Raw genomic sequence first — 22,476 nt, forward strand, 5'->3', positions numbered from 1 at the left:
GCTGCTCCCCTGCTTGACTCACCGCAGAGCGAAGCAGACCATTCCCAACCGGGGGGGAGGTGTTAACCAAATGCACAACAAGAACAGTTGAGGCTTGTGTGCACACCCTCCGAACGCCCTGCGCAGCTGTCCCAGTCAGCAACTCGCAAGGGGGCACCTCAGTTCATTCCTCACATGTGTAACGCGTAACGCATAACGCGTAACGAATAACCTGCGCGTGCGCCCCTACCCCTGTTGCCTTCTATACAGCGGTGCTACACCCGCGAGTAGGTTGCGGAAGGAGCTTCAAGTCGAATGCGCATTTGAGGAGTTAGAGAACGAGTCTTTTTTCTTACGCCAACTTAGCCCGTTCATGTTTCTTTCTTTTTTTATTTTTTTATTTTATTTTTTTTTTTTTTTTTCCCTTTTTTCAACCTGCGTACACTTGACCAGACGAGTTGGCAAAATTTTGCGCAAATCAGCAACTAGCCAGTTCCCGTCTTCCATGCAGTCCTTTTTTTTTTTTTTTTTTTTTTGAGTCATTTTAATATTCCATCCGAGTGCTCGCCTACGCTTTAAAGACATACACACATCGAGTGAAGCTGCTCGTTTATGTTGCGCGAACGGGGTGCCACATGACGGGAGCACACGTTTAAGCGCGTAGATGAATTATAGCCACTCGTGAAGTAGAACAGCCGCGGTAGAAGCGTGGCCTCTTCGCCGTTTTCTTTTTCGTCCCACTCGTCCCATTCGCCCACTTCGTGCCACTTCATCCCCTTTTTTCTTCTCTCCCGTTTGCATTCCCCACCGCGTACATGAGCGGCAGACCGTTCCCACCCGCGTGAGGCTCAAACGTTAACGCAGCAACGGTCCGCAAGATGAAGCACATGGGGGGGTTCAGGACGCTCTTCTGTGGAGCTCTATTTTTGCTCCAATTCTGGGGGGAGGCCACGTGCCATAAGGTATACAAGGTGGGTTCAGAACCCATCCCCTGTTCGCAGTGCAAGGACGTACGTGAATGCAGCGCGTGTCTGTTTGAGGAGCAGGATTCCCCACATGCGATCCACTTGAAGCTGAATAAGAAGAAGCCAAGTGACCACAGCAATTTGAAGAAGCACCACGATTCGCTGAAGCTCGGCGGGGTGAAGTACTACGTGAAGAGGGGAGAAGGAATTTCAGGCAGTCTGGGTAACCCCTCGGGGCACACCCTGGATGATATAGACAGCATTAACGAGGAGATCAGGATCAGGCGGGAGGAGAGCGCCGGCGTGGGCAGGAACGGCGCAGAGGTTACCGCTTATGGGGGGAGTGGCCCGTCCGACCGCTTCGCGGGGGTGCAGAGGCACGCGCACGCGGGGGGGGTAAGCGGCGACATGGCGAGCGGCGAACAGAGGGGAAGCGACGAAATTGCGAAGGGCGAGAGCTTCATCGACGTGAAGAACGCCCACGCCGTGGTGGAGCAGACGGAAGAGAACGTCTTCCTAATCCCCCTGAAGCACCTGCGTGATAGCCAGTTCGTGGGGACTCTCCTCGTGGGGGTCCCCCCTCAAGAGATCCACCCCATCTTTGACACGGGCAGCACAAATCTGTGGGTGGTTACAACAGACTGTGAGGAGGAGTCTTGCAAAAAGGTTAAGAGGTACAACCCGTATAAGTCCAAAACGTTTAGGAGATCATTCATAGGGAAGAACCTCCACATCGTATTCGGATCGGGTTCTATTTCTGGGTCCATTGGGAAGGAAACGTTCGTCTTAGGAGACCATACAGTGCGCAACCAGACGTTTGGGTTAGTGGAGAGTGAATCAAACGACAGCCTAAATGGAGACAATATATTTGACTACATCGATTTTGAGGGCATTGTAGGGTTGGGGTTTCCAGAAATGCTATCAGCAGGGAAGGTCTCTTTTTTTGATAATCTACTGAGTCAGAATAAGAACTTATCTCCGCAGTTTTCCTTTTACATATCTCCGGAGGACAACACGTCTACCTTCCTAGTCGGTGGGGTGAGCAAGTCTTTTTACGAGGGCAGCATCTACATGCTTCCCGTGGTGAAGGAGTACTACTGGGAGGTGGAGTTGGATGGCATTTACGTGGGGGAGAAAAAAATTTGTTGTGAGGAGAAGAGCTACGCCATTTTTGACACGGGCACTTCGTATAACACCATGCCTAGTGCTCAGATGAAGGGGTTTTTTGATGTGGTTCCTTCTGCCCCCTGCACGGAGGAGAACTACCAGGAGGTGCTGAAGAACTACCCCGTGATTAAGTACCTGTTTGGCGACTTGGTAATAGAGCTGCTGCCAGAGGAATACATGATTTTGAATGAGGAGAGCTGCATCCCGGCGTACATGCAAATTGACGTGCCCTCGGAGAAGAACCACGCCTACCTGCTCGGCAGCATTGCCTTCATGCGGCACTACTACACGGTCTTCGTGCGCGGCGCGGGCGGGCAGCCCTCCATGGTCGGCGTCGCAAAGGCCAGAGCGGCGGCGGAGGCGGCGCAGAAGGTGGCCGAGTGATGGGGCGTTAGAAGTCGGTGAGCCGCCCCCTCACACATGTACCAACGTATGTGTGTACATATGCACCCCCCTTTGTTGCTTTCCGGCGGACAAATTTTTCCCCCAAGGGGCCGCGCAGACGTAGCGTTGCCTTGTTCACCAAGCGGATCTGGCGCGCACCTTTCGTGCTTCCTTGTCGCCCGCCAACCGGCGCTGCGCTCCTTTTTTTTGTGCAAAAACTTACCCCGCTTCGTCTCATCGGCCGCTGTGTCCCGCCCATTTTGCCCTTTTTTAATTTGGGCGGAGCAGCGGGGTGGACGCGCGTCCCCTTCGAATTAAATTAATGCGAAAATTGACTTTATTATATTTTATTTAACTTTATTTTATTTTTTACTTTTTACCTTTTCGCCATCGGGGAGGCCTCATCGCCCATCTCAGTGGTGCCCACTCAATCCAGAAGCAGTTCACCGTGGGGCAGGTCTCCCCAAGTGGCACACTTCGGGGGAAGGCGGTGTATATGTGTTGTGGGGTACCTTCTTGGCGCGCAAAAGGAGTCAGCCCCTTCCCCTACAACGTCAAGGGGGGTACGGGTGTAGCGCCACTGGGAATCTTTCCCCAGCCAGATCAGCAGCTCTGTCAGCAGCTCTATCAGCAGCTCTGTCAGCAGCTCTGTCAGCAGCTCTGTCAGCAGCTCTATCAGCAGCTCTGTCAGCAGCTCTGTCAGCAGCTCTGTCAGCAGCTCTGTCAGCAGCTCTATCAGCAGCTCTATCAGCAGCTCTGTCAGAAGTGGCTTACTCAGGACCATTCATTTTACAAAAAAAAGAGGTTCATTGGGTTCGCTCAAAGAAGAGAAGCAAAATGAGAAGCAAAAAGAGAAGCAAAATGAGAAGCTCACTCAGTTAAGAAATCCTTTTGACAAAGAAAAGAGGAAAGGAAGGAGGGAAGGGAGGAAGGGGGGGCGACGGAACGGGGTGTGCGTGCGTGGACAGACGGCAGATCAAACGGAGTGGGACACAACCTACATTTGGAGATCCCCAGGGGCGGATGCCAATCGAACAATGCGGGCCGGCCATCGTAGCGCCACATGGGCTATGCTGCGTGGTTGGCATGCATGCCTGAGTGTATCTCTAAGGGTATGCCTGCTCGTATGCCTCCTCGTGTGCCTACTCACCCCCGCGTGAGCGCAATGCGGGGCGACCTTATTTTGAGCCGCCCCGTGAGCAGCTTGGTGAGGTGAAACTCGGCGTAGTTGAGCATCCGCACGCACTCCTCCTCGCAGTCGTTGAGCACCTTCATCTTCGCTTCGACCCTGTAGGTGGTGGGGTCGCCCGCCTGGCCCGTTTTCCTGTGGTGCACGTTGATTAGGAGCACCGTCTTGTCTGCAGGGGGGGGAAGCGGTTAAGTGGTTAAGCGGTTAAGTGGTTAAGCGGTGACGCGGCTAAGTGATGAAGCTGTGAGGCGGCGAGGCGACTACTTGACGACGCGACTACGTGATGGGGCCTCCACCCGCTGCTCTCACCTGGCGGGGCCTCCCGGCTGGACGTGCGAGCCGCGCAGAAAATGAGGCGGAGCGTGTCCGCACAGCAGCCACACCGTAAGTTGGAAAAAACCTTCCCCATGTTAAAAAAAAACAAATGGAGGTGCTCTGCCAGGAAGACAAAACAACTGAAGATAAATTCGGTTGGGTGGGTCTCCTCGTCGACTGTTATCTCTTCGGCTACGATTCGGTGCACGCCTCTTCGCTTCTTCACCTGAAAAGGGAAAAAAAAAAGAAAAAAAAAAAAGAGTCCATTTTGCAATGTGTGGAAGAAGATTGTATACGATTTGCCGCGAATTGGGGAAGTCCACCCCCCTGACAGGCACAACCACATGCTCATCCCTTGGAGTGCCGACCCGATGCGCCACTTCCTCCTCTCTCTAAACGTACGTTCGTAAGCTCGTCTATCGATAGGGCCGCCGGCTCGAGAGGCACGAATGGAATCTCAACAGATGGTTCTTCATGGAGAGTAGAGTTACACCAATAGCTGTAGGCCAACTTAACAGAGCCAGATGGAATTTCAAAGTGGGTACTAAGGAGAAAACTCTTGGGGACCCTTTCGATGGAGGTCACTTCAGTTAGGTTGTCGCTTCTAATTCTTTCGGAGTGATTCCTCTCGAGAGGACCACCCTGGGCATGTCGTTTGCTTGTTAATTCATCGCAGGTGGGGGTATCCTGGGCCATCTGGTCATCCCCCAGCAGAAGCAGCTCTTCTTCCTCACCGGTGAATGCCACCTGGCATTTAATCACTTGGAGAGACGTACGCACGGAGAGATTTTGAACCGTTACAGGAGATCCCACCAGCTGGAAATACAAACGGAGGAGACGTTCATCTTGATGCACTTGGAAATATAACTTCATGTGGGCACTCTGGCTAACCTGGTGGAAGGTCCGCTGGTCTCTTTGTCTCCACTCGCTCTGTTCCTCGCTCAGTTCGCGCAGGAAAGATTGCAGGTCTCCGTTGGCACACAGTTCGCGGCTGCCGGCAACGGCGATGGCTGCCTCGTCCACGGTCAAGGCGGAGGCGGTCCCCCCCGAGGCGGTCATCCCGGAAGCGATCACCCCGGAAGCGGTCCCCCCCGAAGTGGTAATCGCCGAAGCGGAGGACGCGACTTTGCCCGCCCCGGCCGGGGGAAGCGTCACCTCGCTGGCACTCGGTCTCTGCTCCCCGGAAGGGCTCCCCCCCAAAGGACTTCCCCCCGAAGGACTTCCCCCCGAAGAACTTCCCCCCGAAGGACTCCCCCCGGGGTGCAAAAAGAACGCGTCGTGGTACTTAAAGGGGCGGTCCAAGTTGAAGCTCTCCTCTGAGGGGTCCAGCTGGAGGTAGTCCGTGACGCAGGTGTAGAGGCTGACCCCCCTGTTGGTGGCCTCTCCATTGAAGGGGTCCTCTCCAGTGGGGGAGTCCTCCCCATCAGTGGAGTCATCGCCAGTGGGTCCCCCCCCCGCATGCTTCCCATTCAGCACGAGGCAAAACAAACTCCTCAAAGTGGCGCAGCAGTCCACCGTCTCCACGATGTTCCGTTTCCCAAGCAGGTGACCCACATGGGAAGCCAACTTGCTCATGTAGAAACGAACCAACCTTCTGCTGCCCTCGTATTGGTAAAAAAAGAAAAAGATTTTTGCAACGTACCAGAGAATGCTAGCGACACTGAAATGCGTGAAGAACAGGTAGAGGCTGAAAAAGAAGACCTTCAAGAAGTGTTCGTTTTGGTACTCCTTTATCTGGTGGTGTGCCTCCTCCAGATATGCATACACAAAATAAATGAGGTGCTCAAAGGTGGCTACCTCCACTTGGGTTACGTCTTTGTAGGGGTCTTCTACCCGATCGTGCCGGTCACTTCCATGCATGTGTAGCGTCCCTGTGATGTACTCGAGTAGGTCGTACCTGGCAAAGGCGTCCATCGGTTTGGCCTCCTGGAGGAGGGTGCTCATTTGGTTCATCAGCTCCGAGGAGTGGCTCTCCCCGAGTGCAGTTTCTCCGAGGGGGTCCCCCGGTGGGGGGGAAAACGGGGAGGCAAGCGGGGCGGTAAATCGGGGGAAGATTTTGCCCACACGGCCGCCAACATGGTTATCCACACCGCTGCTTACACCTCTTCGCACACCGCTGCTTACACCGCTTCGCACACCGCTGCTTATACCGCTACCTATACCGCTTCTCTCCCCCCCCAGCTGGCGCCGCAGCACCGCCGCTCCATACGTCACGACGTACATGGCGCTGAGAAAGTTGGTGGTGATGTGGGTGGTCCCCCCCGGACCGCCATTCACGCGGAGGATCTCCCGAACCACCTCGGCCTCCTTCCTGTGGTTCTTCATGCACAGCATGTAAAACAAAAGGAACACATATAAATTAATATTTTTTAATAAGTGCCCCTTCTTCTGACCATACAGCAAAATGGCATCTACGTACTCTCCTGCGAAGTCTCCTTCGGTCCCCCCATAAAGACACGTGAGTATGTTGTAGGCGATTGGTTGGAAGTTGCTTTCATTCATGAGGTAGTGAATAATGCGAAGGAGACTCTTCCTGATGGTCACGTCGTGGTCGAGGCTGCTCAGCACGTTGGAGGAGAGCTCCTCCATCATATTGTGTTGGATAAATTTCTGGTGCACATCTGGGGAGGCCAAAATGGCTACATACATCTTCGTCGTGACGTAGACGATGTTTTTGTCTTCGCTGTGGAAGTTCTCCGCGAGGTGGGCGAAGCAGAGCTGCAGCAGTTTGGCAACGCAGTCGGGCGGCGGCCGGGAGGGGGGGGCATCCCCGCGAAGCCCATCAGAGAGAAGCCCATCCCCGCGCACCCCATCACCGGAGACTTCATCACCTCGGATGCCGGCGCCCCTCCGCTCGGGGCCGGCCTCGCCCCAGGGCGCGTACCGCTGGAGGTCCAAGTCCACCGCGCAGCCCTTCTGGTAGTGGAGCAGCAGAAAGCTGAGGCACTCGTAGACGACGCTCTTCGCCTTGTTGGTAAAAAGCACATGCACAATTAGATGCAGGAACTTTTTATAGATTCTACTTTCGTGCCTAACTAGCTGTCTCAAAAACTTTACGATCTTGATGAACTTCCAATTGTCGATCAGGCTCAGTCGCTCGTTCAGGATGCTGTAGATGAGGGGGATGAACGCGAGGAACTTCTTCAGGTGGGGGGCCGCCCCCCCCCCGCAAGAGCGGCTAACTCCGCTAATACCACTCACGCCGCCAACTCCGCTAACGCCGCTCCCACCGCCAACTCCGCTGACGGAGCTCCACTCCAGGGCGGAGAAGACCTCCGCCAGGACGTTCACAATGAGGCAGCACAGCGTGGTGTTGTCCCGGTGGGCGTGCTCCCTCTGGTCCCTCCCCAGCTGATCGTACGATGAACTCTCATCGCTGTAGAGAGAAAGGAAGCTCTTCTTAATAGAGTCTAAAAAAACTGGCAACGTTTCTAAGTTGCTCGTGACTACTCTGTAGAGGCTCACAATCGCCTTCTTCTTTATATACACTTGGGAGCTATTCAGGAGATGCAGCACATGGGTATGCAGGTTGCTACTCATGATGGAGGTGCAAATGTTGCTGAGGGTGTTCAAAACGAGAGCAGTGTTATACACATTTGTCTCTTTCGAAATACAATTTGTGTGTGTAAATTGTTTTTTTTTTTCCTTTTCATGAGGGGGTTCTTCTCCCCCAATGGGGAAGTGGTGCCCCCTGGAAGGGGGTCCATTCGACTCTACCCCCGATATGATTAGGTAACTCCTTGCAGAGCTTTGAAGCATGCCGATGTTCTCCCTCACAATGGCACATCCCATGTTAGCAATCGAATTGATGACGTTGGTCTTTACGGAGGGAGACCCTATGGGGAAGCTCTCCCTGTATAACTCCTTCCGAAATAAATTAATCGAAAGAAACGTCACGTCTTCCCTATCTGTGGAGTGGTGGAGGAACAGATGGCCACGCCTCCTCAAAACATACTTACTGGATGTTAGCATCTCCATCACGGTGAAGTTATGTTCGGGGTCTATTTTCCTTCCGTGCATTTGGAGGTAGAGCAGCTTCATCAGCGCGATGGACTTGTCTTTCGCTCTGCAGGTGAGCAGGCTGAATATCGGTTCCTTTTCCTTGCCCCGTTTCCTCCTCTCCATTTCTCGCAGGCTCCTAACGCACAGGGCGTAGTTCCTCTCCACGTTCTGGACGCTGTCGTCCCGCTTGATGTCCTTGATCAGCTCGATGAACGACCCGTTCATTTTGGAAAGGTGGCCAAGAAGCGGCCAGGAGGCGCAGAGAAGTTGGCCAAGCTGGCAAAGTTCGCCAAGTTCGCGGTGATAACTCGGAGGTCAGAACCTGGCGGGTTGCTGGCGAGCGGGCCGCTTTCCTCGCGGGGAACCCTCACCAGGGGGGACGCTCGACGATACCACTGGCACACCCCTGGGGAAAAATGCGTGTCATCTTGCTGGTCCACCCCCCAAAAAGGCCGCTTCCTCACAGTGGTGGAGGCCTTCCTCGGGTGAAAAAAAAAATTCCCTTTGATCTTCTACGCCTGGAATTGGCCACGTAGTTGAGCGGCGTTATCCGCGATGTGTTAACCGCTCCGTGCTAACCGCGCTGCTTTAGCCGAGCCGGCTTCTCCACAGCACACCCGCTGCTCCCCCCTTTGGTCCTTTTTTTTTCTTCCTTTTCCCCAACGCGGAGCTCACAGAGGATGCAAAGCCGCAAGGCGGTCAACGTGAGGAGGAGGAGGAGCAGTGCTAAACATGCGAGCAGGTGAGGAGGCAAACAGCCGAACAGGTGAACAGCCAAAAAGCCAAACAGCCAAACAGCCGAAGTGTCAACGGTAGAGCCGAATGACAAACTAACCGAGGGAACTTCCCAAAACCATCTTCAACGGGGGGATGATAAAAACAGGTGCCTCTCCCTCAGCGCGGTAGGGGGTATATCCCCCCCCAGCGGGGCGCAACGCCACACTCCTTGCCGACCCCTGCACCGCACATCCTGTTCGTTTCAGCGCGTTGGGCCTTTCGCCCTTTTATGCCAACAGAGGGGGGAAGCGTCTCCCACTGTGAATGACAGTCACAACGTTTGAGGGTTACAACGAAAGGGAGAAGTTAAGAAGAGGAAAGAAAATGAAGAGGGGAGGGGTGGAAGGGATGTGCCGCTCTTATGCAGATTATGTGGCCTTCCCACGGGGCGAGTTTTTTTTTTTTGGTCAGCGGCGGGCCAATGGGGTGGACGGACGGGTAAAAAAAAAAAAAGGCACAGCAGCTGCTTTGGGCTAATCACTCGTTCGGCATTTCCACGGGGGATTCCCGCCGCGTTGCATCGCCTCACACCGCGTCATAGCTCTTCATACCGCTTCCCACACCGCTCCCCCGCTGCAGAAAGTGGATGCGGCCCAGCGTCCGGCGCAGCAGCGAGTCGTAGTCCGCGAGCCCGCCGTGCCCCCCGCGGTCGGAGAAGGAAATGTACAGGGGCTGCTTCTGCCCCTCCCCCGGGGGTTCCCCGCTGTGGAAATTGAGGAAGTTTACCCTGCCTCCCACAGAATCAAAGCCAAAGGAGTAGTAACAGAACCGCACATGCACACGCTCGTAGTGAAGGTATTTTAAAAAATACTTCACAGCATTTGCATTTTTGCAAATAACATCATACTTATTGAGGTAGAGGAGAACAGCACTTGCGAAGAGGTTGTCTCTCTGGGGGGTTACGCTAAGTGTGAATGGGATCCTCTGATTGGGTTGTTTTGTGGGGGAGAAGACCTCGCTGCAGGATGGGTCTACGTTGCTGTATGGGCACAGTGCGCGGAGAAGGAGCAGATTCGTTTGGCATGCGCCTCTCCGTGGGAGGGGGACAAATCTTCGGCGCTTCCCCACGCGGGGTTGCCTGTGTTTACCGCCTGGCGGGGTTCCTCCTCTCTGTTGAGGGGTTTCTCCACTCTGATGAGAAGTACCTCCCCCCCGCTGCGACAACCCAGTGGGGGGGGCGGCTCGGCCTCCCCTCAGCAGAAAGGCCGCAGGGTCGATGCGACCGAACTCGAGTCTCTCCGAATGCACATGAGCGTTCGTCTCTTCGGTGAGGTTATTAAAGTGGTCCATCATAGGGTTAACCAAAATGACATTTTGAAGAAACTTCCTCTGCCCATTTAGCAGGAACCCCCCCAGGAGGCCACTGTTGGAATGCAAATGGATGGTCATGCTGTCCGTCTCACTAACGTTCAAGTGTTTCAAGCAGTTGATAGAATCGGTGAGGTCCCGGATGGTTCGCAGCTTGTTACATGCGGTGTCTCTGTATAGGGGGCTTCTTATCCCCTCCTGTAATCCGCCTGAACCGGTCAGGTGAAAATAAACGAGGATGAAATTACTCAAAAGGAGGAAGTGGAACTCATCCGAGTAGCTGCAAATGTTCAGTTGCCGATAGAAGGGGTAGACGTTGATGATGGTTTTGCTTGGCTTAATGAAGAGAGGGAGGTGCTCTTCCACTTGCACCCCCACGTCTAGGCTCCATCTCGGTGGTGAAGAGAAATGCACGCATAGATCTCCCCAGGAGGTAGCGCTCACGGTGAAGGAGGCACTCTCCTCTTCTACATGTTTGGAAAAGCCCTTGTAATGGTCCTTCTCATTATGATACAGGTTGCCATTACGCCTGCGTCTATAGATGAGCGTGACTGGCAGCTCCCCCCCCTCCTGGGTGGGGATGAAGAGGTCCCTAATTTGGTAGTTTTTATTTTTTGCAAATATGCCTTCAAGTTCGCGGTCGTAGCGGAGGTTGTTCTTCGCCCGGAAGAAGGGGTCACTCTGCGGATTTGTCATTTTGGTCAGTTTGGTCATATTTTGCGGATTTGCCACATTTTGCGGATATTCCTCATTTTCTTCATTTTCCTCCTTTTTTTCATTTCCCCCCCTCGGGGGCTGCCCCCCCTGGACGTTCCTCGGAAGGGCCACCGCCCCCCTTCGCAGGTCGACCACCACCCGGGTGCTGCTCACAAACGGGTTGCAGATGTACACACTTATGAGGTGGCTTTGGAAGCGGCTGTTCAATCCGCCCTGCAGGCTTCCCTTGGCGATGGGCACGGAGAGGATCTTCATTTTGGCCACCAAGCGGCTCTCCTTTGCGGGAGTGGAAGCGGTGGTGGAGGGAGAAGCGGTGGTGGAGGGAGAAGCGGTGGTGGAGGGAGAAGCGGTGGTGGAGGGAGAAGCGGTGGAGGGGGTAGAAGCAATGTTGGGGGAGGTGGAATCCACCTCGCCTCGCCCATGGTGTCTTCCCCGCTTGGAGAACAAATATAAGAGGCACAGAAGCGGCTTCAAAAAGTAGCGATAGGCGTAGAGGACGAGGCCATACCTGGTCATGTCAAAATCGTGCAGCGTGCAGTTTTGCAGAGCTACCATTCTGCGTAAGCGACCATCTATGGGTACTTCCTCCCTCGTTACGACCACCGAGTGGGTGGGGAAGAAGACCCTTTCCCTTCCGCGTTTCTTAGCTCGTCCGAGTTGCCCTGCATGCAGATGCAGAGCATCACAGGGGAGAGAGTACACTTCTGTTAGGTTGTCCCCCTTCCTTAGGAGAACCACGTGGTGGCGAAAATGCTCAGGGAAGAACTTCCCTCGTAGGAGTGGCTGCCCTACCAGTCTGATTAACCTCAGCTCATAGTGGGGGGTCCCCTTCCTGGGCGCGTCCTTGCACTGAATTAGGAAGAGCCTATTCGTGTGGTGGTTTCCGCTCAAGAGGAAAATCCTCTTCGTGTCTTTACTTAGGTATATGCTAAGAAAGTTTTTCTCGTCTGCTTCTAAAAGGAGGAGCTTCTTCCTTGGGGGGAGGCAACGACAGGAGTTGAGGAACAGCCGGCTGCACCGGTGCTTCTCATCAAGTTCGGTTGTGAGGAAATCTGGGGGGGAGAAATGGCCAGCCGGGCCGTCCTTGCATCGTCTCGTCTGCATAAATGCGATGTTTTGTACGCCCTCGCCATGGTAGAGGAGGCAGCAGCGGGGGCGGTTCGAGTGACCAGCGAGGGGAGGGGCACCGCTTCGGGGAAGCCTCTGCACTGCTCTATACCCCCTGAGTGAGTCTCTTCTGCCACCCCCTCGCGGGGAAGGGCCCCCCTCCGAGGCAGCCGCACCGGCGAAGTGATCCAAGTCGGAGTCCCTAACGAGCCAACTCCCCCGGAAGACATACCCCCAGTTGACGTAGCAATCACTCCGCTCTATAACAAAGGCAGAGAAGCGATTCCCCTTCGTGCAAAAAAATTTGATAAAGCAGTTTGCTGGAAACACGGCCACAACTTCGGACGTCTCCCTCGAGACGTACCCTTCCCTCTTCAAATGGTGAAGCGACTTATTAATATTATGAAAATAGCTATTCACCCCAAATCTCCTTTTAATTTTTTTTCTACACACCAGTAGATTCTTCTCAGTGCTATGTTCAAAGTATAAGTATCTGTTGATGAAGAGCAGCTCTTCAGTGGTGTTTCTTTCGGAGGGGGAGAAGTCCTCCCGTAGCGCCGCATGAACGTCATTTTTTATTTTGTAACTCTTCTCCTCCACTTGCTCTTCATACCTGCGCACACAGCTTTGCACAAAATTTGTGGCCCTCCATTTGTTCTTAACCCTTTCCGCGGGCAACTCCAGCAGTCCCTTTATCTTCTCAATGTGGCTATACGGGTCTGTCACTTTGCCGAAGATGTAGTTGCAGATTTTCATTTGAAAAGAGGGGCCACACAGAAGGGGCGTTCCTTTGGCTATCAATTAAGTGTTTTTTTTTTTTTTTTTTTTTTTTTCCCCACGCACGCTGCGTATGGGACGGGGCGTTTTATCTGCCTGGCCAACCGTCTTCCACGTCACCATGTGGAGGTGAGAAATCACATGGCGACACATCGCAAATGTGAAGGGTCTCAAAAAAAGGGAAAAGGATCGAAACAGCTTTTACATTTTATAAAAAGATCTGCCAAAAATTGGTAACCTTGCTGTGCATTTTTACCTGAACAGGTCAGGTGATTTTGCTTATTTTACCGCAGTGATGGTGTTTTTATTTTTATTTTATTTTTTTCTTTTTGGCACTACTATTCACCCATCGTGGTGTGCAGAAAGTTTTGCAGCTAAACCGCTTACAAATGAAAAGGCGTAGGGGAGTGACTCAAGTCAGGGATGTCATCGTTGAAGGGGGGGAGAAGTGTAGGTGAAGAGTAGGCAAAGTGGTACCATGGAGAGCGACCAACATGGGGGGAAATACCCATCGGCTATGCACAAAAAAGGGTGAAGCGGTGGGAGCGCATTGAAAGAGGGGAAAACCCACGTGGTGACAGCGAGGGGGGCATATGCACTTGGTTGGGCCATTCGCCTGAATGGGCAAGAAGGGGCCCCCTCGGGGGCTGCCAAAAGTGCGCCTTCGATGAGGAACTTCTCACCGGTGTGGTGCACACGGTATAGGGCTGTACCGGAGGAGGACCAGGTGGGTGACGGGGTTGACCGCCGTACGGCAATACGCCGCGCAGGTAGGACACCCCCACACCCGATTTGTGCCAACGCTGGGTACTTGGCTTCCTCTCGTAGGCGGAGAGGCGCACCGGACAGGCCGTCTCTCCTCTCCCGGCGGACAAACTGGTCGTTCCTGGAAGCCCCCCTTCACTTGGTAACCTTGTACTTTTTAATTTCACTCAGCAGACTCTTCGCCGCGGCATCATTTTGGAAATGGTCCCTCACCGGCTGCAGCATTTTGTTGAGGTAGATGGCCACGTTGTCCTTGAGGTCGAGGGGGTGCAGTGCGCCGCTGAGGTAGTCCGCCTCCAGCTCGGCGATCGTGGCGTAGGTCTTGTTGCCTGCGCAAAAAAAAGTGGTAAGGCGATAAGAGATACGGGATAGGCGATATGGGGTAGGCGATATGCTGTAGAAGGGGAGGGACGCGGAGTAGCCATGGCCTCCCGCTTGGCAACCGACGCGTTCGCCGCTGATGTAGCCACCTCCGTGGCTGACTAACCGCCGTTCTTCTCCTTTCGCTGCAGGGCGAACTCGTTGTAGTGGGGAAAGACAATGCTGCGGGCGTAGGCGAAAATGGGGTTGCTCTCAATCACACCGGGGGGGCAATACCCCTTCTTGATCTTCCTATTCACGTCTGCCTCGGAGTCGTCCATGAAGATGGCGGAATTCTCATCCGACTTTGACATCTTCTCCTGTCCCTCCAGGAGACCAGGAAGCATTTGATGAGACAAGATGATGGGCTTCTTCTTCATCTTCTTAATTTCGCAGTACTCCCGAGCAAGCATGTTGACCTTCCTTTGGTCAATCCCTAACTGGCAGATGTCCACATTTAGGAAAAAAATATCTGCGCACTGCATGCAAGGGTAAAGAATCTGCGAGCAGTAGTTCTCCTCTCCCTCCGATCTCCCCATAATTTTTAAGCACCTCTTGATTCTATTAATGTTAAAGCTTTTAGAAATGTCTATGACTAGCGACCAGTACTCGTTCGGCTTCTTGTTTATCTCTTCGCTGGCCCAGAGGAACTCTACGTTCTGCATGTTCATGCCGCAGCTCTTCCACACCTCGATGAAGTACATGCCCACTTTTTTTATTTTCTTTAGGTCCCCCGACATCTTGTTATTCAGCTGCGCGAACCAGTCCGCGATCCAGAAGATGAACCTGCACCCGTTGCTCGTCAGTTTGTTAACAATTTGGCATTTTAGAAGCCCTGCGGGGGGGGGGGGAGCGACGGTTAGGAAGTGGTAGATGAGCAGGTGGGAAGATGGACCGATCGGCGGTGCCGTGTGGCTCCCCGGTGATAGTCCGCCTCCTCCTCCTCCGCTTCTCCCACTCTAGTGCACCCCTTCAGCCCTACCTTGCGCGATGTGCATCCGGCCGGACGGCTCGAACCCATCGTAGCAGACCAGGCGCCTCTTCAGCAGCAGCCTGGCCTTCAGCTCCTCGGGCTGGATGCACTCAGACGCCACGGAGAGGATGTCCGCCAGTTTGGCGCTCACGTCTTCCTGGGGGGTGGCCTCCTGTGAAGCGGCCTCCTGTGGGGCGGCCTCCCCCGTGGCGCCCTCCAGTTCCTCCCGCTTGACACCCTCGCCTTCCATTTTCTGCCAGCCCGCGAAACCGCGCGTGTGGGATATGCTCCGCGTGAACAGGTTCCCCTTCTTTAGAAGTTTTAGCATGCGGCCGCGCTGGCGCGTTGGTGCGTTGGCGTGTTGGCGTGTTGGCGGTGATGATGAGGGCCGTGGTGACGATTCCTGTTTGTCCCTTTTTCTCCCTTTTCTCCTTTTTTTTTTTTTTTTTTTTTTTTTTCTTTCCCCTTCGGAGTGGCCACTCGGCGAGTTCGCTCACAGTGACCGCTACGCTGTCGGGGAGTGCTCGCGGCGACGAAACATACGTGCCGGCAAGAAGGCAAACATAAAGGTGCGCAGAAGGGATCAGCTTGGAGAGCATACAATTGTTCCCTTCGAGCAACGCTCAAGCGGGGGCGATCGCAGGTTTGTTAGAAGATGAGGGGAAGTGAGTGTGAGTGTAAGTGAGTGGATGCTCAGTGGAGCTGATTGGAAGCTGATTGGAAGCTGACTGGAGCGGACTGAAGCTAACTTCAGTTGACTGCCGACAAGCCTCCCTTGCCCCCCGCGAGTGCATTTCGCGCGCTCCTCTCCTGCACTTCTACATCGGCAGTGCTACACAAACGGAGGGGGGGCGGACGCCAGGTTGGGCTGTGCTCGCCTCGACAGCCCGCTCCCCCGACAGTGGTCGCTACGCAGAGAAGACCGCAACTGATCGGGGAAAAGTGTAACCGAAGGGATGTTCGCCTTCCCACTCGGGGGAGTCCACAGCACGCACCGAGTGGCGCACCGAGTGACGCTCCGAAAGGGTAATTAAACGCCCCGCCGGCACCAACAAGGCGAACGCAGCTGTACGCGCACCACCCGCTGGAAATATATCCCAACGCAGTGCAAAGGCCAAAAAAAAAAAAAAAAAAAAAAAAAAAATCAGCTTGGCTAATTGCAGATGAGCGAAAAGAATTCCCTCGCCACTAACCAAACAAGAGGAAAAAAAAAAAAAAAAAATGAACGAGCTGAGGTATGCCATCATCTTTACATCAACCGAGTGAACGCATCCTACGCGGGCATTTACCATTTACCCCTCACGTGAAAGCTGTGCTGAGTGTACGAATTCCCAGCCGGGGCAAACACCTGCCTTTTGGCACACTGGAGGTACCGTTTGCGCTCCAGCCCCGCCCTGACGAAAGGAGAAGCCGCCACCGCGAAGCGGCACAACGCTTCCCCCGCTCTGCTTTCTTGCCGCCACCGCAAAGCGGCACAACGCTTCCCCCGCTCTGCTTTCTTGCCGCCACCGCAAAGCGGCAGTGCGAACCCTTTTTGCGCGCCAGCCGAATCGCCCAAAATGAGCTCCATCGAGGCGACCATCATCTGCGTAGATAACAGCGATTACAACAGGAATGAGGACATCGTGCCGAACAGGTTTCTCTCGCAGGTGAGTGGGCGCTGTGCACAGCGAGGCCCCGCGATGGTGACGCTCCATGGTGTATTCTCCACGATGGTGACGCTCCATGGTGTATTCTCCACGATGGTTTACACGTCGCCCCACACACCATAGTGATTTACACACCATAGTGATTTACACACCATAGTGATTTACACACCATAGTGATTTACACATCATAGTGATTTACTCGCCGCTTCGCTTCGCTTTACACGCCGCTTCTCTTCGCTCCCCCAGATCGACTGCGTAAACGTGCTGTGCTGCAACAAGACGAGCATGCACTACAAGAACAACATCGGCATCGTGATGATGGCCGGAGACAAGACGAAGGTGAAGGTGTCCCTGACGAACGACATCGGGCAGCTGCTCTCCTGCATCCACGAAATCAAGTTGGACGGCACGTGCGACATCGTGAGGAGCCTGCTAATCGCGCAGCTGGCCCTGAAGCACCGCGTGGATAAGAACCTGGGCCAAAAAATTATGCTCTTCGTCGGGAGCCCCTTAAAAGTGAATGAAAAGCAACTCATCAGTACAGGTAAGCAACTGAAGAAGAATAACATCTGCCTAGACATCATCAGCTACGGAGACATACACAAAAATAGGGACATCCTCATGAAGCTATACGATAGCGTAAACAGTAATGGCAACTGTAAGTTTATAGAATGCCCTGAAACGGAAAATAACCTCAGCAGATTTGTTCTAAATTCCTTTCTTAACAATAACGATTATAATATTGGGAACATCCAGGAGGATGAGCAGTTGATGAATGCCATGCAGATGTCTCTAGAGGAAAGCCAGCAGCTACCCGAGCAGAAAAATGTCTCTGCTGCAAACGGAGCTGTCCACTCGACCAACAACGACCTGCCTACCATCGAAGAAATTGAGAGCATGAAGGACATCGACAATGAGTTGAAGGAGGCCTTGATTTTGTCCCTTAAGGAATACACGGAGAAGAACAAGCAGGGGGGGAAGCAGCAGGATGGTCAGCAGCAGGGTGGTCAGCAGCAGGGTGGTCAGCAGCAGGGTGGTGAGCTGCAGGGCGACCAGCTGCAGGGCGACGCGAATAACCCCCCGGCGCCCCCACCAAATGGAGGCAACCCCGCAGGAACAAGCCAACCCAGTGGAGACACCCCCTTCGACGCAAAAGGGGAAGAAAATTTGACGCTCGTAAATGAAAGCTACAAAAATAACTTTGACAGCGGAGACCACCAGATGCAAGTTGAAGACCCCAAAGAGAAAAAAGAAAACGAAAGCTACGAGAAGGTTTTTAAAATAGATAAGGAGGATGGGGGGTTGCAGGATAACGCTCAAGGGAGTGGCATAAATGAGCATATATACAGCTCGGAAAATGGGGATGGGGGGATGGTTCTACCGAATGAGCAAGCGGAGGGGGCATCCCCCCCCTCGGCCATGCACATTCAGGACACCAGCTACATCTCCAACATCCTGGGGAAGATTAACGCCAACGTGAGCGTGTTCGGCGGGGAGGGGGATAAGGAGAAGGAGAAGCAGGCGGGGGTGAGCGGCAAGTCGGGCGGCAAGTCAGGCGGCGAACCGGGCGACGAGCCGGACGCCGCCTCGGGGGCGGGCCAGTAGTGGTTCAGCGATTGGTTGGTCAAGCGGTTGGTCAAGCGGTTACCACTTAGCAGATATCGACTCGCCAAGCGACCGCGCTGGTAACTCGCCGTGCCGCTCGCAGCCAACCAGTTTCCCTTTTTTTTTTCCACCTTGTGATAGATCTGTGCTAAACCGACGCAACCGAGGAGGGCATCGGTTAACGCGAACGTTCATGCACATCGAGCGTGCACCGTTTATGCGGCATTTTTTTTTTTTTTTTTTTTTTCTCCAAAATGCAACTGGGTGCAGTGGAGGGGGAGGGTGCCGCTACTTCTGCTACTCCCACTGCTACTCCCACTGCTACTCCCACTGCTACTCCCACTGCTACTCCCACTGCTACTCCCACTGCTACTCCCACTGCTACTCCCACTGCTACTCCCACTGCTACTCCCACTGCTACTCCCACTGCTACTCCCACTGCTACTCCCACTGCTACTCCACTGCTACTCCCACTGCTACTCCCACTGCTACTCCCACTGCTACTCCCACTGCTACTCCCACTGCTACTCCCACTGCGTATGCGGGGGAAAAAGCAAAATGTACATTTTCCCCTCTGCGCATGTGTTGACAGAGGATGATAACCCGCGGCGGATCTCTCCACTTGGACGCTGTCTCATGCGCGTCGCACTGCCCACGCGGAGGCCTCACCAATGTGTTCCCTCCAAATGAAAAAAAATAAAAAAATAAGTATACACCATTGAGTGTATAACTGATCGGGTACCCGCCTCTGCACATTTGCTACAAAATGAAATTGTCTCTGCAGAGTTACTCCTGCTGCGCGGCTGTAGCTGCACTGGTGGTCATTCGGGGGGGCGGTGACCCCTGGGGGGGCTTCTTCCCTCGGTGCGCTGCTCACCAGATGGGTGAGCGGCCACCCCCGACTGACGAGAGGAACTACGCAGAGAACAATGGGGGGAAGTTAGGAGGGGAGATTGAAAAGGAGGAAGAAGAGCACCTTCACATAGACAGAGAGGTGAAAGGAGATGACTCCCATTTTACATTTGATGAAAGCTCACCAACTGGTGGGGGAAAAAACGTTAAGGTGGGTCTCCCCTTGGCTAAATACACCCCTGGGTATGTTCGCCCCGTCCTGAGTGACAAACGAGTGACTAAGGGGGAGGCACCCGGGGGAGAGAACAACCTCCCCAGTGGAGATCCACAAGATGGGCCACCCTACCTTTCGAAGCAACAGTGTGGAGCTTCCTTTAGGGACAATGCCAAAGCAGATGAGCATCCCAGTGAAGGCAGCCACCACGACGGGGAAGAACCCCCCTCTGCTGCGCCTAACATATGGAGGCGAAAAAAAAAAAACATTCTACAACATAGAATGAGCCCAACAGAACGGGGGCAGGAGGGGTACCCACCAGTAGAGGAGAAGCAGACCCACAGGGAGGCATCCAATTCAGATGGAAGTAACCTCCATGAAAGTAACTTCCGTGGTGGTAGCTCCTACACGGAGGGGTCACACCAAGTGGGGCAACTCAAACTGAGGACCAACAGAGACGACCAAAAAATGATGAAAGGTATTTTCACCCCCCAGGTGGTTAGGGCTATGAAGGAGTACCTACTGAAGGGGGGGAAGAAATATGGGAGTGGCCAAGTGGGGCATTTGGGGGGGTCCTCAGACCAGCAGCATGGGGGAGACAGGCGGACAGGAAGCAACCAAGCGATTCACCCGTTGAGCGGCGAAGCGATTCACCCGTTGAGCAGTGAAGCGATTCACCCGTTGAGGTTCTTTCCAGGTAGGGCCATCCCGGGGGGTTCACAACGAGCGGTTGCCGCGGTATGGCGCAGCTGGGCGGGAGTTTTCCCGTTTGAGTCGATCCAACGTCTTCCGGGCGAACCGCCCCCAATTAGAGCATCGTAACGTTGCCCCCCCACCTCATCGACTCTCCCCCCGCAGCGAACTTCGCGCCCCACTCCGGAGACAGCCAAAGGGGTGCGGCCAGAAGGTCCATCATAAATGAAAAGCTGCGCCGAAATTTGAGCCAAATAACGCTGAGCGTTTCAGCAGCGGAGGAACGTACGAAGGAGCGTGTTGAGGAGGGTGCTGAGGTGGGTGCTCAGTCAGTTGCTCAGTCAGGTGGTGCGGATGACGGCGAGGCGGGCGCGCTGCGCAAAATATACAAAGGCGTCGTCAAGCTGTATGTGGACATCACGGAGCCGAGCCTTGAAACGATCTGGAGCAACAGTCCCCCCAAGCGCGTCAGCGGGTAGGGTTGATACCCTCCGCAGGGGGGGGAGGAAGAGCCCATTGGTGGGCCTACAATGAAGATGCCCTCCACGGGGACCACTCCTAACTGCCTCCGTACACACCCCTCTGCAGCTCCGGGTTTGTCATCGAGGGGGGCCTCATCTTGACGAATGCGCACAACGTGGCGTACAGCACGAGGATCTTGGTGAGGAAGCACGGGTGAGGATGTGCGCCCCGTCAGGCGGCGATGGCCAGGGGGAAAGTCACTCGCGCGAGTACTCCACCGCCTCATCACTCCACCGCTTGACCGCTCCACCGTGCCGCTTCTCCCCGCAGGTGCTCCAAAAAGTACGAGGGCGCCGTTCTGCACGTGGCGCATGAAGCAGACATGGCCCTCCTGACCGTCGCAGACGGGAGTTTCTACGAAGACGTGAGCGCCCTGGAGCTGGGCCCGCTGCCCTCCCTGCGGGACGACGTCATAACGGTCGGCTACCCCTCGGGGGGGGACAAGCTCAGCGTCACCAAGGGTATTGTGAGCCGCATAGAGGTGCAGTACTACCGGCACAGCAACTCCAGGTGGGTCCCCGGCGAGCGCTCCACACCGCCGCTTCTCCACGCCGTAGCTACCCCTGCTCCACGCCGCTAAACCACGCCGCCCCCCCGTGCAGACTCCTCCTGACGCAGATAGACGCGCCGATGAACCCTGGGAACAGCGGAGGGCCCGCGCTCGTAAAAGGAAAGGTGGCTGGGATCTGCTTCCAGCTGCTGAAGATGGCCAATAACACTTCCTACATCATCCCCACCCCAGTGATTAAGCATTTCCTCATGGACCTTCATCGATCGGGCAAATACAATGGCTACCCCTCCTTGGGGGTTAAGTACCTGCCCCTCGACAATGCCAATTTGCGGCGACTCCTGGGGCTGACCGACTTGGAGAGGCGCCGAGAGGTGGAGGAGAACAGCGGCATACTCGTCACCGAGGTGGACGAGGAGCAGATGGGGTGCCAGTCAGGCGGGGGGGGGAGCACAAAGTGGGCAGTTTCATCGGGGGAAGCTTCAACGGGGGCAGCTTCATCAGGGGAAGCTTCAATGGGGGCAGCTTCAACGGGGGCAGCTTCATCAGGGGAAGCTTCAATGGGGGCAGCTTCAACGGGGGCAGCTTCACATGCAATTACTGCTGGGAGGGGCCCCCTTCCCGGGAGGCCGCCCATCACGCCCACCGCTCCCGCAGAGCCGCTCTGCTACGGACTGAAAAAGAACGACGTGCTCCTATCGGTAGAGGGAACGCAAATAAAAAGCGATGGGACGGTGACCCTCCGAGGAGACGAATCTGTAGACTTCCAGTTCCTCTTCAACGGGAAGTTCGTAGGAGACCTATGCACCTGTAGAGTCGTGAGAGGGGGGCGCGTCCAAACAGCCCTCGTTAGAGTGAGTAGGGTTCATTACCTAGTTAGGCAACACAACTGGGATGTTCCAAATAAGTTTTTCATTTATGGGGGGGTCGTCTTCACGACGCTGACGAGGAGTCTCTACGCCGATGAGGAGACAGACAATGTCGAGGTGATGCGCCTACTGCAGTTTAATTTGTTTAAGAAGCAAAGGGACGACGAGATCGTCATCGTGAAGCGGATCCTCCCTTCGAAGCTGACCATCGGATTTAACTACCAAGACTGTATAGTCCTTACAGTGAATGGAATCCCCGTGCGGAACTTGCAACACCTTGTGGGGGTGATTGACGGACGGGAGGGCCCCCTCGGGGGGGGGGTCGCCAAGAAGAGCACGCAGATGAAGCAGATGGATCAGATGGGGGAGCGGCGGGGGACACCCTCTGAGGGGGACGCCAACCCCTATCTGAAGTTCACTTTAGAGGAGGATCCCTTTTTCCAAATGAAGGAGGAGAAGGATAACCTCCTGCACTTCCTCCTTCTCACTTCCAATGGGCAACAGGTGCCACTTGTTTTGCTGCGCGCCGAGGTCCAGCGGGAGTCCGCCGAGATTAGGCGCGTCTACGGCATCACGCGGGAGCGTTACGTGTACAGTGGTTAGGTGTACAGTGGTTAGGTGCACACTGATTAGGGGCTACACCAGGGGGGGGGCTCATCCGTTTTTTTCCCCTCACATGACTGCCTCCCTACAAGGCATTTCTACATACAGTTACGCCGCAACGCGTGGGGCACCCTAGCGATTTAGAGAGTCCAATCTACGTGAGGCTCTTTCCCCTC

General features: G+C 54.6%; 6 protein-coding genes across 6 annotated transcripts; 3 read left to right on the plus strand and 3 right to left on the minus strand.

Annotated features, from left to right (window-relative positions):
- Window positions 1-857: 857 nt before the first annotated feature.
- PVX_088125 (aspartyl protease, putative) lies at window positions 858-2,495 on the plus strand (the record flags this gene model as incomplete). The annotated part of the gene is made up of 1 exon (XM_001613436.1): window positions 858-2,495. One exon carries the CDS (start codon window positions 858-860, stop codon window positions 2,493-2,495), a length of 1,638 nt encoding a protein of 545 aa, XP_001613486.1.
- A 777-nt stretch (window positions 2,496-3,272) lies between these two features.
- On the minus strand, window positions 3,273-8,226 carry PVX_088130 (hypothetical protein; the record flags this gene model as incomplete). The annotated part of the gene is made up of 3 exons (XM_001613437.1): window positions 3,273-3,853; window positions 3,994-4,225; window positions 4,402-8,226. The coding sequence occupies 3 exons, from the start codon at window positions 8,224-8,226 to the stop codon at window positions 3,642-3,644; spliced, it is 4,269 nt and encodes a 1,422-aa protein (XP_001613487.1). The 3' UTR covers window positions 3,273-3,641.
- A 1,077-nt stretch (window positions 8,227-9,303) lies between these two features.
- Window positions 9,304-12,666, minus strand: PVX_088140 (hypothetical protein, conserved; the record flags this gene model as incomplete). The annotated part of the gene is made up of 1 exon (XM_001613438.1): window positions 9,304-12,666. The coding sequence occupies one exon, from the start codon at window positions 12,664-12,666 to the stop codon at window positions 9,304-9,306; it is 3,363 nt and encodes a 1,120-aa protein (XP_001613488.1).
- A 921-nt stretch (window positions 12,667-13,587) lies between these two features.
- Window positions 13,588-15,035, minus strand: PVX_088145 (tyrosyl-tRNA synthetase, putative; the record flags this gene model as incomplete). The annotated part of the gene is made up of 3 exons (XM_001613439.1): window positions 13,588-13,781; window positions 13,940-14,647; window positions 14,795-15,035. 3 exons carry the CDS (start codon window positions 15,033-15,035, stop codon window positions 13,588-13,590), a joined length of 1,143 nt encoding a protein of 380 aa, XP_001613489.1.
- A 909-nt stretch (window positions 15,036-15,944) lies between these two features.
- PVX_088150 (26S proteasome non-ATPase regulatory subunit 4, putative) lies at window positions 15,945-18,286 on the plus strand. The gene is made up of 2 exons (XM_001613440.1): window positions 15,945-16,434; window positions 16,681-18,286. The coding sequence occupies exons 1-2, from the start codon at window positions 16,345-16,347 to the stop codon at window positions 18,037-18,039; spliced, it is 1,449 nt and encodes a 482-aa protein (XP_001613490.1). The 5' UTR covers window positions 15,945-16,344; the 3' UTR covers window positions 18,040-18,286.
- Window positions 18,287-19,387: 1,101 nt separating this feature from the next.
- PVX_088155 (DegP-like serine protease 1 precursor, putative) lies at window positions 19,388-22,300 on the plus strand (the record flags this gene model as incomplete). The annotated part of the gene is made up of 5 exons (XM_001613441.1): window positions 19,388-19,802; window positions 19,964-20,273; window positions 20,387-20,473; window positions 20,591-20,830; window positions 20,923-22,300. 5 exons carry the CDS (start codon window positions 19,388-19,390, stop codon window positions 22,298-22,300), a joined length of 2,430 nt encoding a protein of 809 aa, XP_001613491.1.
- Between the last annotated feature and the right edge of the window lie 176 nt (window positions 22,301-22,476).

The sequence above is a fragment of the Plasmodium vivax genome, chromosome 1 (genome assembly GCF_000002415.2).
Source record: "Plasmodium vivax chromosome 1, whole genome shotgun sequence".
NCBI classification, from domain to species: domain Eukaryota; phylum Apicomplexa; class Aconoidasida; order Haemosporida; family Plasmodiidae; genus Plasmodium; species Plasmodium vivax.

What these genes read in the sequence shown, in the direction of transcription:
- PVX_088150 (XM_001613440.1), top strand. Translation starts at nt 16,345, where the DNA reads ATGAGCTCCATCGAGGCGACCATCATCTGCGTAGATAACAGCGATTAC. An exon ending in CGAACAGGTTTCTCTCGCAG is followed by an intron (nt 16,435 to 16,680) that starts GTGAGTGGGCGC and finishes TCGCTCCCCCAG; the next exon opens with ATCGACTGCGTAAACGTGCT.